The 16,886-nt window shown below is 38.0% G+C and overlaps 1 protein-coding gene across 2 annotated transcripts in view; it reads right to left on the bottom strand.

The window, feature by feature from the left end:
- The window catches only part of DAPP1 (dual adaptor of phosphotyrosine and 3-phosphoinositides 1), a 72,303-nt gene that overhangs the window by 40,423 nt on the left and 14,994 nt on the right, over positions 1 to 16,886 (bottom strand). For both annotated transcript variants that reach the window (XM_037830324.1, XM_037830323.1), the window contains exons 2-3: positions 8,434 to 8,556; positions 3,246 to 3,379 (exon numbers count right to left, since the gene is read on the bottom strand). In XM_037830324.1, the coding sequence (XP_037686252.1) occupies positions 3,246 to 3,379; positions 8,434 to 8,556 (257 nt within the window). The remainder of the gene's footprint in view (positions 1 to 3,245; positions 3,380 to 8,433; positions 8,557 to 16,886) is intronic.

Here is a 16,886-nt window from a genome sequence, read left to right as displayed (position 1 = left end):
ACTGCATATTGCTGGGAAAGATTGGTTTTTGAGAACTAGAAGTGCTTAAGAGTGTTTGTGGATATTAATAAGAAGAACTTAGAGTGAACATGAACTTTTATGAATATTAGAGAGATTAAATGCAGATTGTGACAAGGGAAAGGGGGGATTATATTAGAATCTTAAAATTGACAGGAGACTTAGATCTTTAGTAAACCCTCATTTTTTGGATTAGGAAACAGAAATCTTGAGAATTTAAACAGTAGAGAATAGAATAGAATAAGAAAAGAGCAATCTGAAAATAGTATTCATCACGTTAGGTCTACAATTTTACCTATCCTGAGCGCAAATATTTTCTTTCAATTCCAAATCCAATATTCTGGTTTGTACACTACTGTAGCCATTATATGTAACTGTAAAGCAAAAGTGCAGGGTTGTTGGTTACTTGAACATCTTCCCCGTTGCCCATAGCGATAATGCCTTCCAGGCTGGAAGATGAGTGTAAAAGAGCTTTAATGAGCTCACTCTCTAGGTACTGCCGGGTGAGGCTTGGCCTGGCTGGGATCTGGGCTGAAATGACTACCGGTCCTTCCCATTCTGGGAATCTAGAGGTGAAGGCCTTGGTAGGGCCTCCTCCACTGTGCAACCAAATGCTTTCCCTGGTGATCTTTAATCAAACAGAAGCTATAAGAAGAATTTGCCATTCATCTCATGGTGAGCAAGAAATCATCAGCCTGGATGTCTCCTGAGCAATGAGAGCTGATAACTGGAGCCAATGATTAAATGAACAAGAAGAAAAGACATCATTTTAAGAGGTGGCATCCTGGTGTGTGTTAACCATTCTTCACTGGTCACAGTGCTGACTCTGTGACTTCTGAGGCCCTTCTGGGTTTAAAAGTCATCATGACTTTGGCACGTTATCTTGTTTTCCGGGGCCTGTTACTTCCAGAGGGGCAAAATTGGAACACTCATCTGTCATGAGTTTTGCCCCTTGTTCTCACTCTCAGTGGCATTACCTTCATCTGGCTGGTACAGATAAGAGGAACATTTCACAGAGTTAGTGGAATCTAACTTGAGGGCTTGAAGCCAGAAGTCAAGTTCACATCCATCAGTACCATGATACTGCAGCAGGGGTTCAAATAGCAGCAAATTCCCCAGTGGATAATGAATAGAAGGGAGGAGAGTTAGTGCAGAGGCTAAAAGGCTTAGTTTCCTGGGTGTTATTGCAAATAAATAAAATGATAATTATTTAATAATAATAATAGTTATTATTTTTAACAATGATGTATCAAGGAGAAAAGTACTATAGGAGTCCAGATTACAAATTCTTACAAACTGTAGCGCATTAAACATCAGCCTTCTTTAGTCAGCTTAATGCGTCTAGAGTTAAGTTTAACGTTGTCCTAATCCAACAGCAAGGAGCCTTTCCTTTGGAGCAGTCTTAGGTGATCTTCTTGCCTGGTCCATTGGGTCAGTGCCAGGAAGTTTCAAACAGAAGGTACTGCATCCACTTGATCTCAAATTGCCTTCTAACTTACTGGTAGGCAGGATACGGACTTTTTCCCTAACTTGGAGAAAGTCAAGGAAGGGGCACAGAAAGTGATCCAAGAGATTGAACATAGAGTCTGGAGAAAAGTTTAAAGAAAGTGTGTCAAGTTTGCTTGGAGAAAAAAGAGGAGGTTGAGAGAAAACAAGTACAATGGCTTTGAAGGCTACAGAGAACTCCTACTCATAGTCAACTATTCATACATTTATTCATCCACCCAAAGTGCCATGTACTATACCTTGACCCAGGGGATATGGAGAAGGACAAAAATAAAAGAGATGGAGAAGACACAGTCCCTAGCTTCAAAAATCTCCTCCATTGCCAGTGACTGAGGATTGAACAAATTGAGGGAAGGATTGGACACAAGTGAGAAACAAATCTGAAGAGAAGGAACTTGAGAAACTGAAATGTTTTCCAACGCCAAGGTAGCCGTGGAAATAAGTACTTCCCCGCCTGCCATTTGTTTACAGGAACTATGACTGGTTCAATAATGAGGTAATTTTCAGGGCTGATTGGGAGAATTTCCACTAGACAAAAAGACCACAGCTTTAATTTTGTAGTTTGTAATATCCTAGTACGTGCCCCTTGCGTGGTCAGTATAAAGTAACCCAACTATTTTGCAGTTTCCATTGTGCATTTCATCTATACTCAACATTGTGATTCTTCTCAAGGTCCATCTAGTCTATATAAATGGCAGAAAAAACAGAAGCCAATGGTGCCATCTCTTCTTACCACACTGAAGCTACAAAAAGCCCACTGACCAAGTTTACCAAGAAAATGAGTATGTCAAAATTCATGGTAAGTCTCTGTGTTAAGTCTTGAGTTCATCTTTTGCCACAGGTTCCTGGAATTTCCCAGCCTTCAATTAACTGAAATTTATCATCTTTCTAAGCAAACAAATTGTGACTCTATATCATTAATATAGAGCAGATCTTTTACTTACTTTCCTTAAATAATACAAACAAAAACAGTTGGATAATTTAAGTCCCAGGATAGTGTTTTTTTTTAACTTGAATTTTCTCTAACCACTCAAATAGGAAATTTTAAAGTTTCCTCACCATACTCAACTCCAGTTTAAAAGCTTACAAGAAATCAAGGCAAAAGAAACAGAAGAACACTTCCTAGTCAATATTTTCAGTATTCAGTGATCTCAGTGGAAGCTTCAGTGTAAATATTATTTTTTAAAATGCTCAAAATTGTCTCCTATGGGTCTAAACTATGTCACCCACTTCCAAACTACCATAATTAAATGATGAGAAACAAAAAAGTTGGTTTTGCCTAGTTCTTTCTCTGTGTGTGTATATATATATGTATTCATATTTTTATTTATAAAGATACACATACATGCAAACCATTATTATAAAATGGATAGGCCATTTTAAAGAAATTGTTCATGCGAATGAATAAAAAGTTATTCTCCTGACTCCATAATTTATCCATTAAATAACACATTCTGAGAAGATATCTACTTTGTAAGAAACACTTTGTTTTCCCCTAAAGATACTGATGAAATACTTAAGCATGCACACACACATATAATATATTAATGTAGCATATGGCAAAGCAACAGGAAATGATTATTTCTAAACATATCAAATTACACATCATATGTACAAATCCAACAGAAGTGACAACTACGCAATTCTTTAACAGAAATCTGCCTTGTCCTGCCTCCATTCTGAAACAATGTCTCATAGATAAACAATTATTCATAGTTTACCTGTTTCGCTTCCAATCAGAGGCTGGTTTGCAAAATGCTTGACAAAATCCTTCAAAGATGAGAATTCATTAAAACCAAATTTAAATGAATATCCAGTATATTCAACATGAAAATGCTTGACAGAGTCTTTGGCTCTGAAAGGGAAAAAGAAGTATTTAATGTTATTTAACAAATGAATGTCTTTTTTAATGCAATTTTATTGAGATATAGTCACATAACATACAATCATCCAAAGTGTACAATCAGTTGTTCACAGTATCATCATATAGTTGTGCATTCATCACCACAATCAATCTTTGAACATTTTCATTACTCCAAAAACTAAAATAAAAATTAAAATAAAAAAGAACATCCCAAACATCCCATTCTCCTCCCCCCATTATTCATTTACTTTTTTTCAATACAGCTTTATTGAGATATATTCATACACCCTACAGTCATCCACAGTGTACAATCAGTTATTCACAGCACCATCATACAGTTGTGTGTTCATCACCAGAATCAATTTTTGAACCTTTTCTTTACTCCAAAATAAAAATAAAAGCAAAAAAGAACACCCAGATCTTTCCATCCCCTCCATCCCACCCTATTCTTCATCTAATTTTTGTCCCCATTTTCCCATTCATCTGACAATACACTGGATAAAGGGCGTGCAAGCCACAAGGTTTTCACAATCACAAGTCACACTGTGCACGCTACATAGTTATACATTCGTCTTCAAGAATCAAGGTCACTGGGTTGCAGTTTGACAGCTTTAGCTATTTCCTTCTAGCCATTCCAACACACTAAAAACTAAAACATGATATCTACATAGTGCATAAGAATGCCCTCCAGAGTGACCTCTTGGCTCCATTTGAAATCTCTCAGCCACTGGAACCTTATTTTGTTTCATTTCACTTCCACCTTTTGGTCAAGAAGATTTTCTTAATCCCACAGTGCTGGGTCCAGGCTCATCCCTAGGAGTCATTTCCTGCATTGCCAGGGGGATTTACAGCCCTGGTATCATGTCCCACATAGTGGGGAGGGTAGTAACAAATGAATATTTTTTTGAAGGGAAATGCCATTAACCTGTTCCAAAATGGAGAATTATGATGTACTCATCAAAATCATGGGCATTTTTAAAAAGATTGCTACTTTCTTTTAGCAGATTATACTGTGTTCATTTGTTCACTCTAATGGAGGATTAGAGACCATTCTCCCTACACACTCCCCCACTTACTGAAAGAATCCTTCAGCATTAAATGGACATGAGTTTAAGAAGGGCAGGGAATAGAGACGATAGAAATGGCATGTAACACCCTCATCAACGTCTCCTCTATCCTTGGCCTTCCTCCTTCACCTGTTTGAGGAGTCAGTAGAATCCTGCTTCCGTAACTTAGTTATGTGAGCCCAGCTTTCCATGCCTGTCTCAGTGTCTATTGAATAAAATATCAAAGTCCCAATATTGTTATTTTCCCCCTCATTTTTGGAATGAGTATTAAATCAATCAATCAACTGTTCAATCAATACAAATATATAGGCCCACATTATCTGAAGCCACCCTATCTTTCTAGCTTGCCTCTCACTAGTCTTCTCTATGAGGGCTCCTTAAAACCTAAATTGCTGGACCCCACCTCTAGAAGTTCTGATTCAGTAGGTCCTGGGTAGGACCTAAGACTTTGCATTCTTAACATGATCCCAGGAGACACTGATGCAGCTGGTCTGAAGGCCACACCTTGAGAACCTTGGCTCTAGTCCAATGGGACATACTCTAATCCAAAGAGTTTCTGCCTCTGTGTATTAGCTCATACTGTTCCCCTTTACCTGGAACATTCCCCTCCTTGTCTCTGATGGTTTGAATTCCAGATTCTCATGAAGTATCAGTTCGTAAATCTCCTCCTTTGTCAGGTATTGCTTAGTGCTTCCAATTTGAGTTCATTGCTTTTTCTCTTCTCAAAAACCCAAGCACTTATCTTGCCTTTTTAATGTAATTTACCTCACTCTATTTTGTGTTGAGTTCTTTGTATGTGGTTTCATTACTTTTGTGAGATTGTACTTCCTGAAGACAAAGTCTTTGAATCTTCTACATTTATCGAAGTGGCTGGCACCGAGTGGATGCTTTAAAATATTTACTAACAAGGGAATAAATGAATAAATGAAAAAGAGAAAAAGAAAGAAAACAGGCATAGAAGGAAGGAAAGAAAGGAGAGGGAGAGAGAGAGAGAGAGAGAGGGAGGGGGAAGAGAGGGAGAGAGGGAAAGAAAGAGAATGAAAGAGAAAAAGAAATCAGGCACTCTCCTTAACTGTTACACAGTTCCTTTTACTTCTGCTAGTGGTTACTTTTTAACAATGTATTAATGCTATTGAGTTGATAATATTTATTTCCCCCTTCAATTCAAAAGCCTTCACTAGGAGTCTGCTCAATATTTTCTTTTATACTAGGTAACAAGCACTAAATTAAGCACTGCATTTTCATTCTCTTGGGTTCTATACATTATAGTTAAGATTTGAGCTAGCTTTGAGGCTCATGCACAAACAAAATGTTGGCATCTAAGACAGATTTACTAAAAGGATACCTCATATGCTTTGTTTATTGACCAGAGAAAAGCTGGGAAAATACTCCATGACCACTGGAGTGTTAGATATGGAAACACATTCCCAAGTGCTTGTAATGGCAAACAATGATTGATATTTTAACTTTTTGCACATGTGTAATATATGTATATAGATATATACCACCTATTCTTAAGGAACTTGTGATCTAATTGTCCAAATGAGACATATATAGGAAAAATGTTAATCATTCTTCTATCCAATAATTCCACAAGTTTGGTTGCCATTTTTGGAAGACCCACGCAATGAAGCATCTATAGCCTAAGCATTGTCGAACCTTAACATTTGCTGTTGATCAGAGAAAGCTCAGAAACCAGTTCCACCCCAAGAGAATTTATCTTTGATTAATAATTTTCCTGTCAGTGTAATTTAGAAAATTGGTAAACAAAATGCAGGAGGATGACATGAGAAATGTTAATGATTGTGTTTTTTCCTCTGTGATTCCCTTATTTACCCCATCAACCTTTCACCTATTTCCCCAACTCCTCCTAAAGCAGGCCTGTAGGCCTCCACAGTGCCAGGGAATGGAAAGTGTGGCAGGCAGCACTGCATTCACTGATGACCCCTGCTGTACACATTCCATCTTCCAATTACTCAATCAACTGTTAATCTAGATGCTGTTAGGAAAGGATTTTTTTTTTTTTAATCTTCATTTTATTGAGATATATTCACATACCATGCAGTCATACAAAACAAATCGTACTTTCGATTGTTTACAGTACCATTACATAGTTGTACATTCATCACCTAAATCAATCCCTGACACCTTCATTAGCACACACACAAAAATAACAAGAATAATAATTAGAGTGAAAAAGAGCAATTGAAGTAAAAAAGAACACTGGGTACCTTTGTCTGTTTGTTTCCTTCCCCTATTTTTCTACTCATCCATCCATAAACTAGACAAAGTGGAGTGTGGTCCTTATGGCTTTAGGAAAGGATTTTGTAGGCATAATTAATATTGCAAGCCAGCTAATCTTAAAATAGGGAGATTATCTGGGTAGGCTTAATCGAATCACATGGGCCCTTTAAAGGCAAAGAGTTTTCTCTGGCTGGTGGCAGAAAAGGAAGTCAGAGAGACATGTTCTGGCTGGCCTGGAAGAAAGCAACCATCCATATATCCATGCTGTGAACTGCCCATGGATCCACATGACAAGAAACCACCAGCAGATGATAGGAGCTGAGAGCAGCCCCCAGTTGACAGGTAAAAGGAAAGCAGGGACCTTGCTCCTATAACAGAAAGGAAATGAATTTTGTCAACAACCAGTGAGCTTGGAAGAGAACTCTGATTTCTACCTGATAAGACCTTGAACAGAGAATCCAGCCTCCTTGTACATGGATTTCTGATCATACAAAACTGTGAGATAATCAATTTGTGTTACTTCAAGCAACTGATTTTTTTAGTCATTTGCCATGTAGCATAGAAAACTAGTACAGAAGGCCCCAGTAGACGATAAGTAAAGATATTAATTCTTGACTTCTGAGCTCATAGAAACCTGTCATCAATTATTTAGGAAAATATTGTCTTGGCATGTTTTTCCCCCTTTCAAAGGGAGAGGAGATTTAAAAAAAAAAAAAAAAAAAAAAAGCCTGTCGCCATGTGGGATGGAAAAGAGGACTCAGTAAGGTGGAGGGAGTACAGAGGCTGTGTTGTGTTTGTTGTGGCAGGAAACCTAGACCACATGGAGCAGGAAAGAAACGGTAGAACCTTCTTATTAAACCAGATCAGCTTGAGGGATTGAAACACAAAGGGAGCAAGTGACTTTCTTCCAAGGGTATATGGAGGTCCCATGAAAACAGTGACACCATGGTGGCTTGAGATTAGTGGGTGGGTAGTAGAAGGCAATTACATGGAGTCTTCTCATCTGCAGCCTAATCCAGGGAGAACTGCCCAAGAACCCAAGGAAACTTGCTACATGTCAGCAGAAGCCAGAGTGGAAGATGCTGACCTAGAACAGCCACCTCCTCCTGATCTCCACATTGCTAGAGCAGCCCCTCTGATCTGGGAGGCCAGCCAGAAGGAATACAGTAGGGAGGGAAAATCCTGAAAGGACTGGGAAATCCCTGCATTTGGCTGGGTTTAGCTGATAGGAACTAAATGAACTTTCTTACCATTAGGGGGAAATGAAGCCTTAAGAAAGAAATTAAGTCTATTTATAGGAAAAAATTTAAAAGTGGACTTATTGCTGGCTTGGCTTTGTGCTATGAAAGTTGTAACACCACAAATCATTCTGATTTTCCAGAGGAAGCAAGGAGTGGTGCAAAGGACACTGGGCCAGGTTTCAGGGATTTGGATTCCTGTGCTGTTAGATCTATCATTGATCTATTGTGTGCAAGGCCCTCCACCACTGTGGGTTTCAGTTTCTTCATCAGTAAAGCAAAAGGTTTGGATTAAACAATTCATAAATTCTCCAGTTCTAACATTTTTTTCCCTTATGATGGATGGAGCAAGAATGTTTTCAGAGTCTTACCATTCAGAGTTTGAATTCATTTGACCAGGTTTAAGAAGAATCAGGAGACTTTCGTTATTTTGTAATCTGAGTCTGATGATAAAATAAATACCCATGTAAGCGGCATGGGTATTTAAGTACCCTACCTTACGGAGAGAGAGTACAGCCCGGTCCTCTCGTTACTGTCCCTTAGAAGGTAGCTTCCATCAGATCCGTTTGAGAGAAGAAGAGCTTCTGCTGCATGGCGGGTGAGATTGCCATGATACCATCTAGGAAGGAAAGAATTAGACTTTCATTCAGGGCAAAACATGGGGTTACTTCTCCTATACTGGGCTCAAAAGTCAAAAGCCATCTAGATGGATTCAAGTATACCACCTTCCCAATTCTATAGAAATAGGAGCAGCCTATGTGCACTGCTCTGCACCTTTCTCCTGGCCCTTAATGATAGATTTTCCACATTCTTTTTAGTGACTTCCTAGAGACAGTTCATTGTGGTTATTAGAATTGGGCCTTTGGAGTCAGTTTGCCTGGGTCCCAATCCAGGTGATACCTCTTACTAGCTGTATGACCTTGAACAAGATACTTAACCAATTTGCAGCAAGATTAATCTCTAAAATAGGATCAATAATATTCATAGTGATGAGTACTGCATGAGTTAACATGTGTGCTGGTTTGAATCTGTTATGTCCCCTGCAAAAGCCATGTGCTTTAATGCAATCTTGTGGAGGCAGAGTTGTTATGGTTGGGATCTTTTTTTTTTTTAAATTCAGTTTTATTGAGATATATTCACATACCGTACAATCATCCATGGTGTACAATCAACTGTTCACAGTACCATCATATAGCTGTGCATTCATTACCCCAATCAAGTTTTGAACATTCTCCTTACACCAAAAGGAATAAAAATAAGAATAAAAAATAAAAATAAGAAAGAACACCCAAATCATTCCATCCCCCCCATCCCACCTTATTTTTCATTTAGTTTTTGTCCCTGTTTTTCTACTCATCCATCCATACACTGGATAAAGGGAGTGTGAGCCACAAGATTTTCACAATCACATTTTCACACCATGTAAGCTACTTAGTTATGCAATCGTCTTCAAGAATCAAGGCTACGGGGTTGCAGTTCGACAGTTTCAGGTATTTCCTTCTAGCTATTTATGAGGATCCTTTGATTAGGTTGTTTTCATGGAGATGTGACCCACCCAACTGTGGGTGATACCTTTTGATCAGAATATTTCCATGGAGGTGTGACCCCACCATGATTAGTTTACTGGAGTCCTTAAGACTGTGGAGTCAGAAGCCAACACAGTCCCAGATGCTTGGAGATGCAGACAGAAAGACATTTGGAGATGCTAAACTAAGAGATGAAGTCCAGAGTTTGCCCCAGAGAAGCTAAGAGAGGACCCCCAGATGCTTAGACAGAAACACCCTGGGAGAAAAGCAAGAATGCACAGGAGCTGAGAGAGAGAAGCTAAGAGAGACTGAAGCCCAAAGACATTTTGGAGAAAGCCATTTTGAAAGCAGAACCTGGGAGCAAAGGACCAGCAGATGCCAGCCACATGCCTTCCCAGCTGACAGAGGTGTTCTAGACACCCTTGGCCTTTCTTCAGTGAAGGTATCCTCTTGTTGATGCCTTAGTTTGGACACTTTTATGGCCTTAGAACTGTTCATTTGTAACCTAATAAATCCCCTTTATAAAAGCCAACCATTTCTGGTATTTCACATTCTGGCAGCTTCAGCAAATCAGAACAATATGGAAAATGGGTTGCAACAGGCCTGGCAAGGGTTAGTGCTTCCTACATCTTAGTTGATATTACTGAGCCATTAAGATCCACAAAGCCATAACTTGCTATTTATTCTCTGTGGTATGATTTTTTTGTTGCTCAAATAAAATTTTCTTTATTAATTTCTGTGCTGGTTTCGAGCTGTTATGGACCCCAGAAAAAGGCCATGCCCTTTTAATCCATTCTTTAGGGGGCAGAATTATTGTTGTGTGGGACCTTTTGATTAGGTTGTTTCCATGGAGATGTGACCCTGTCCATTAAGGGTGGGTCTTAATCCCCTTGCTGGAGTCCTTTATAAGAAGATAAAAGGCAGATGAAACTCAGAGAGCTCAGAGAAGCTGAGAAACACCCCAGAGATTCTAAGCTTGGCCCCACAGAAACTGAGACAGCCATTGAAACCAGAACCAGGAGAGAAGGACCAGCAGACATTGCCATGTGCCTTCCCACGTGACAGAGGAACCCTGGATGCCAGCAGCCTTTCTTCAGAGAAGATATCCTCTTTTTGCTGCCTTAATTTGGACATTTTCATGACCTTAGAATTGTAACTTCTAACTTAATAAACCCCCATTGTTAAATGCCAAACCATTTCTGGTATATTGCATTTTGGCAGCTTTAGCAAACCAAAACATTTTCAGTTTAGTTCAGGTAACAGAAAGCTAGGTACTGGAGATAATTCTGACCCCAAGAGACTCAGAGTCCCAAGCAGTGGTGAGGATGCAGAGACAGATATTATACACATGAACTAAGTACTATTAAAGAGGTGTGTACAATGTGCAAGAATTTTGAGGAGCAGCCCTACTCTGGGTATTGAGAGATTTTGTTTGCATGAACCACACTGCCATCCACCATGGCATCCCTAAAGCATGAAATTTTAGTCTTGATAATAAAGAGTAAACATAAGAGTAAATGTGGAAAGAAGTTTCTGCATAGGTCTCCAAGCTATCTATTTTCTAAATCTGCATTTCTTGATGTATATTTCTTTAGCATATTTCCTCTTTTGGACAAAGATGCCTCCATTGTATAGAAGATATGTATTTGCTAGCTAAAAGCAATGGCTTGGGAAAACATTTTATAATACTAGCCACTGAGTAATTTCCCCACAGAGGAGCCCCATTCATTGAACTGATTCACAACCATGTTCAAATCTGTTTATGTCAAAATGCTTTCAAAGGACAACTAGAGGAATTAAATGTGTAGCTATAAAAACTTTTAGGTTCACCTAAAGCCAAAATTCTAATTGTTTCTGATAGGTGAAATCTAATACTTTTTGACAATAATTAATTTTAGGATGAACTTCTCAGCATAAAGTTCAGTTCAAGCCAGTAGATCAGTCATTTGAAGCAATATATGATTCACTGAAATTCCAAAATGACAGAAGTATTTGGATGTTACTTTGGGATTTTTTCAGTGGGATCTGAAATCTGTGTTTAAAGCATTTACAGAATTCTGATAATTACTTATAGCTTGATAGCTCTTTTTATTAAGAATTTTTATAATAATCCTTTAAATAATAACCACATACCATAGTATATAGGAAATACTTTGAGTATGAAGCAAGAAGAATCACATTGTGCTCTAATTTGAAAAATCCTCGGAGTATTAATTTTTTATAACAGCTTTGCTTGAGTTGATACTGCTATCTTTTAGGATTTTACAGAGGTTTGGGCCAGGGCAAGCTCATACACAGCTGACAAGGCAGCCAGCTACCTACAAGTCATGATTTCCACATGCCATAAGGATCTTCATTCTCTGAATTGCTCTTTCACAAAAGCCTAAATTTCCCCCTTGTGAGTTAAGCACTCCTCTCCTGGTTATCTTTTTAATGAGTGCATTTTCTAGGAGAGTGACTAAAGATCCAAATAACATTGTGTGACCTTTGTAAGAATACGGCCACCTTTAGTAAGGATGGTTGAAGTGTATATTCTAGAAAGAACTAAAGGTGAAAAATAAAGTGGAGTTAAGTGTTAGTTTTCCCGTAATCAACCATCCCCATCTCCCATAATTCGGTTTTATAAATCTTTATTTATTAAACTTTAAATATGTGCTAAGCATGTGCGAGGTGTTGCTTTAGGCAGGTCAAAGAGAGCAAAAATGGAAAAGCCCCAGGCTGGACTTCAGGAAGCCATTAATCTAGTCAGAAGGACAAGGCAAGTTGAGTGAAAACCATATTCAAGAGAGATTAAGGTAATCACCAGGGGAGGTTCCAGGAAGAAAGATGAAAATCAGGTTCCTTGAATGAGCTGACATTTGAGTAGAGCTCGAAGGAATCTAAGTTATTTGTTTTAAGTGTTTATTATTTTTTCCTGATTTAAAAGCACATGTTGTAAAAATTAAAATATATAAATGTAGAGAAGAGAAAGTGAAAATCTTTCACAGAAGAGGGAATATCCATTTCAAATAAACAATCTTACTACTAGCCAGAGAAATGCAAACTAAAACAACAATATGATTTGATTTTTTAAGCCACCGGATTAGTTAACAATTGAAAATTTAGACAGTATCAACTATTGGAGAAATTCCTTGGCTGTCATCTGTAGATTTCTTGATAGTTTAATATGCACATTCAACATCTCATTATATAGAATCATGTAATGCACAGAACTTAAGTTTCCTGTAATTGGAACTGTGTTTTTAAAGTTTTTATTTTGTTATTCTGATTACTAGAGGGAAAATCCAGGTTTTTAAGGGGCTTGAAATGTATAAAAATTGGAGGTCCCTTTAAGAAAAATATATGAAGTTAAAAAATTAAGAAAGGAATATTTGTTTACAAGGAGAAATCACAAAAAAATTACAAATTTAAGAAGTTGGCAAATATCACAAGCATTACAGCACTGAGAAAAATAACTTGTTTTCATTAATTAACTATTTAGTACAAACCTATAATTTTTCCCCTATAATTTTGACTGCATAGTCTTTGATTATCTTTTATATAATATCAATTTTGAAGTAAGATTTTCTATAGGGAGAATAGAACAATAATTCAGTCTCTTGTCTAGAATACTTTTAAAAAATATTTTCTTGTATGTTTTTTCCTTTATTAGAGAAGTGAGTTTACAAAACAATAATGCATAAAATACAGGATTTCCTTATTCCACTCCACCACCAACACCTTGCATCAGTGTGGAACGTTTGTTACAATTGATTATGGCACATTTTTATAATTGTACTATTAAGTAGAGTCCATGGTTTAATTTAGAGTTCCCTGTAGTTCCATGAAATTTTAAGAATTCTTTATTCTGTTATATAAACAATTTAACATTTTCCCTTATAATCATATTCAGGTATATAGTTCAGTGCTGTTAATTATGTTCACAATGTTGTGCTACCATCACCAGCATCCATTACCAAAACACTTCCATCATTCCAAATAGGAACCCCATGCATTTTAAGCCTTAACTTCCCATTCCCTATCCCCACTCATGATAACCTATGTTCTAGATTCTGACCCTATGAGCTCACTCATTCTAATTGTTTCAGATAAGTGCGATCATACAGTATCTATCTTTCTGTGTCTGGCTTATTTCAATCAACCTGTTGTCTTCAAGGTTCATCCATGTTGTCACATGTATCAGGACTTCATTCCTTTTTATGGCTGAAAAATATTCCATTGTGTGTATATACCACATTTTATTCATTCGTTCATCATTTGATGGGCACTTGCTCCTAACTTTCCTCTTTCAACCATACTCACAGTCATCTTTGTTCAGTGTACTTACATTGCTCTGCTACCATCACCCAAAATTGTGGTCCAGACCTCTTACTCCTGTCTTTTCCTATCTGTCTGTAGGGCTTCCTTTAGTATTTCCTGCAGAGCAGGTATCTTGTTCACAAACTCTGTCATTGTCTGTCAGAGAATATTTTAAGCTCTCCCTTATATTTGAAGGACAGTTTTGCCAGATATAGGAATCTTGGTTGGTAGTTTTTCTCTTTCAGTATCTTAAATGTATCACATGACTTCCTTCTTGCCTCCATGGTTTCTATCGAGAAATCTGCACATTGTCTTATCAAGCTTCCTTTGTATGTGATGGATAACTTTTCTCTTGCTGCTTTCAGGATTCTCTCTTTGTCTTTGATGTTTGATATTCTGATAATTAAGTGTCTTGGTGTAGATCTATTCAGATCTATTCTGTTTGGGGTACGCTGTGCTTCTTGGATCTGTAATTTTATGTCTTTCATAAGAGATGGGAAATTTTCATTGATTATTTCCTCTTTTATTGCTTCTGCCTTTTTTCCCTTCTCTTCTCCTTCTGGGACCCCCATGACACATAAATTCATGTGTTTCATGTTAGCATTCAATTCCCTGAGATGTTGCTCCTATTTTTCCATTCCTTTCCCTATCTGTTTTTCTGCGTGTAGGGTTTCAGTTGTCTTGCTCTCCAGTTCCTGAGTGTTTTCTTCTGCCTTTTGAGATCTGCTGCTGTATGTCTTTTATCTCTTGTGTTGTGCCTTTCATTTCCATAGATTCTACCTGTTGTTTTTTGGAACTTTTGATTTCTACCTTATGTTTACCCAGTGTTTTCATTATATATTTCATCTCTTTTGCCATATCTTCCCTAAACTTTTTGAATTGATTTAGCATTAGTTGTTTAAATTCCTGTATCTCAGTTGAAGTGTAAGTTTGTCCCTTTGACTTGGCCACAACTTCATTTTTCTTAGTGTAGGCTGTAGTTTTCTGTTGTCTAGGCATCTGGTTTCCTTGGTTACCCCAATCAGGTTTCCCAGACCAGAATGGTCTCAGGTCTCAGAATGAGGCAATATTCAGTATCAGGTTTTCCTGAGGGTGTATCTTAGAAGATTGACACACCCTGTTAGGCCTCAAGCCACTGTGTTTTGCCTAACCTGCCCAGCAGGTGGTGCCTGTCAGCCTGTCACTCCTGACTGAGGAGTTTCTGTTTTGGCTGTTTTCACCCAGGCTCTGGGGTCTCATTCTGAATGGAAGGCTGGTAGTAGAGCTGGGCCCCACCTCCTTCCTCTTAGGGAAGATACACCTCCTAGGGAGTTATCACCTGCATTTAAATAAGTTCTTTCTCTCTCTAACTCTGCTATCTCCACCTCTGTCTGGATCAGAGTGCTGGGAATTGAAAATGGCTGGGGATTTCCCCACTGAGCCGCTTAGGTTGAGAGAGAGAAAAAGGGATAGAAAGCCCCCTTGCAGGACCAGTCCACAACCCCCCCCCCCACCAGTTTTACCCATTGGCAAGAGATAGCACCTGGTCCTCTGGGCTCCCCATCTCTGTACAGAGAAGTCTTCTGCTTCTTTAAGGTCCGTCATCACTAAAAGCCTCTGTCTGCTTGTTGTGGATTTGTAGCTTGTATTGAGCAGTCCACATTTGTTAATTAAAACCCCAGTTGAAGCTGAACTGAGGTATATTTGCTTATTCAGAGAGTGCTGCTTTCTACTACAGCAAGATTTTGCAGTTTGGGCTGCCATGGGGGGGAGGGAGGTCCCAGCATGGGTCTGCAGTTTTTACTTACAGATTTTATGCTGCAATCTCAGGCATTCCTCCCAATCCAGGTTGGTGTATGACATGTGGGCAGTCACAGTTGTCCCCCAGCAGTTATTCCAGATTATTTATTAGTTGTTCCTGTTTGTTTATTAGTTGTTCCAGGGGGATGAACTAACTTCCACTCCTCTCTATGCCACCATCTTCTTCCTCCTTCACCATGCTGTTTTGATTACTGTGACTTTGTAATAAGTTTTAAGACCAGGAAGTCTGAGTCCTCCAACTTCATTCTTCTTTTTAAAGGTAGCTTTAGGTATTCGGGACCCCTTACCCTTCCATATAGGGTTTGATGACTGGCTTTTCCTTTTCTGCAAAGAAGGTTGTTGGAATTTTGATTGGGATTGCATTGAATCTATAAATTGTGCTGGGTAGTATCAACATTTTGATGATATTCAGTCTTCCAATCCATGAGCACAGATTATCTTTCCATTTATTTAGGTCTTCTTTGACTTATTTTAGCAAAGTTTTGTAGTTTTCTATGTACAAGCCCATTACATCCTTAGTTTTATTCTTAGATATTTGATTTTTTTAGTTACTATTGCAAATGGAATTTTTTTCTTGATTTCTTTTTCTCATTGTTCATTGCTTGTGTATAGAAACCCTACTGAGTTTTGGGTATTGATCTTGTATCTCACCTCTTAGCTGAATTTATTTATTAGCTCTTGGTGATTTGTTTTGGATTTTTCAGGATTTTCTGTATATGTCATCTGCATATAAGGAAAGTTTTACTTTTTCTAATTTGTATGCCTTTTATTATTATTATTATTATTTTGCCTGATTGCTCTGGCAAGAACTTCCAGTACAATATTGAGTAACAGTGGTGATAGTGGACATACTTGTCTTGTTCTTGATCTTAGAGGGAAAGCTTTCAGTCTTTCACCATTAAGTAGAATATTAGCTGTGGGTTTTTCATATATGACCTTTATCATGTTGATAAAGTTTCCTTCTATTCCTAGTGTCCTAGGTGCTTTTATCAAGAAAGTATGCTGGATTTTGTCAAATGTTTTTTCTGCATCCATTGAGATGGTCATGTGTTTTTTTCCTTTCATTCTTTTAATATGGTATATGCCATAACTTGATTTTCTTATGTTGAACCATCCTTGCATACCAGGGACAAGTCCCACTTGATTGTGGTCTATAATTATTTTAATATGCTGTTGGATTCAGTTTACTAGTATTTTGTTGAGAATTTTTTGCATTTATATTCATAACAGATATTGGTCTGTAGTTTCTTTTCTTGGGGTGTATTTACCTGGCTTGGGTATGGGGTGATTTTGGCCACATAGAATGAGTTAGGGAGTGTTCCAT

The sequence above is a fragment of the Choloepus didactylus genome, chromosome 3 (genome assembly GCF_015220235.1).
Source record: "Choloepus didactylus isolate mChoDid1 chromosome 3, mChoDid1.pri, whole genome shotgun sequence".
Taxonomy (NCBI): Eukaryota; Metazoa; Chordata; class Mammalia; order Pilosa; family Megalonychidae; genus Choloepus; species Choloepus didactylus.
Note: the sequence above shows the minus strand (reverse complement) of the source record. Positions and strands in the feature narration are given on the sequence as shown.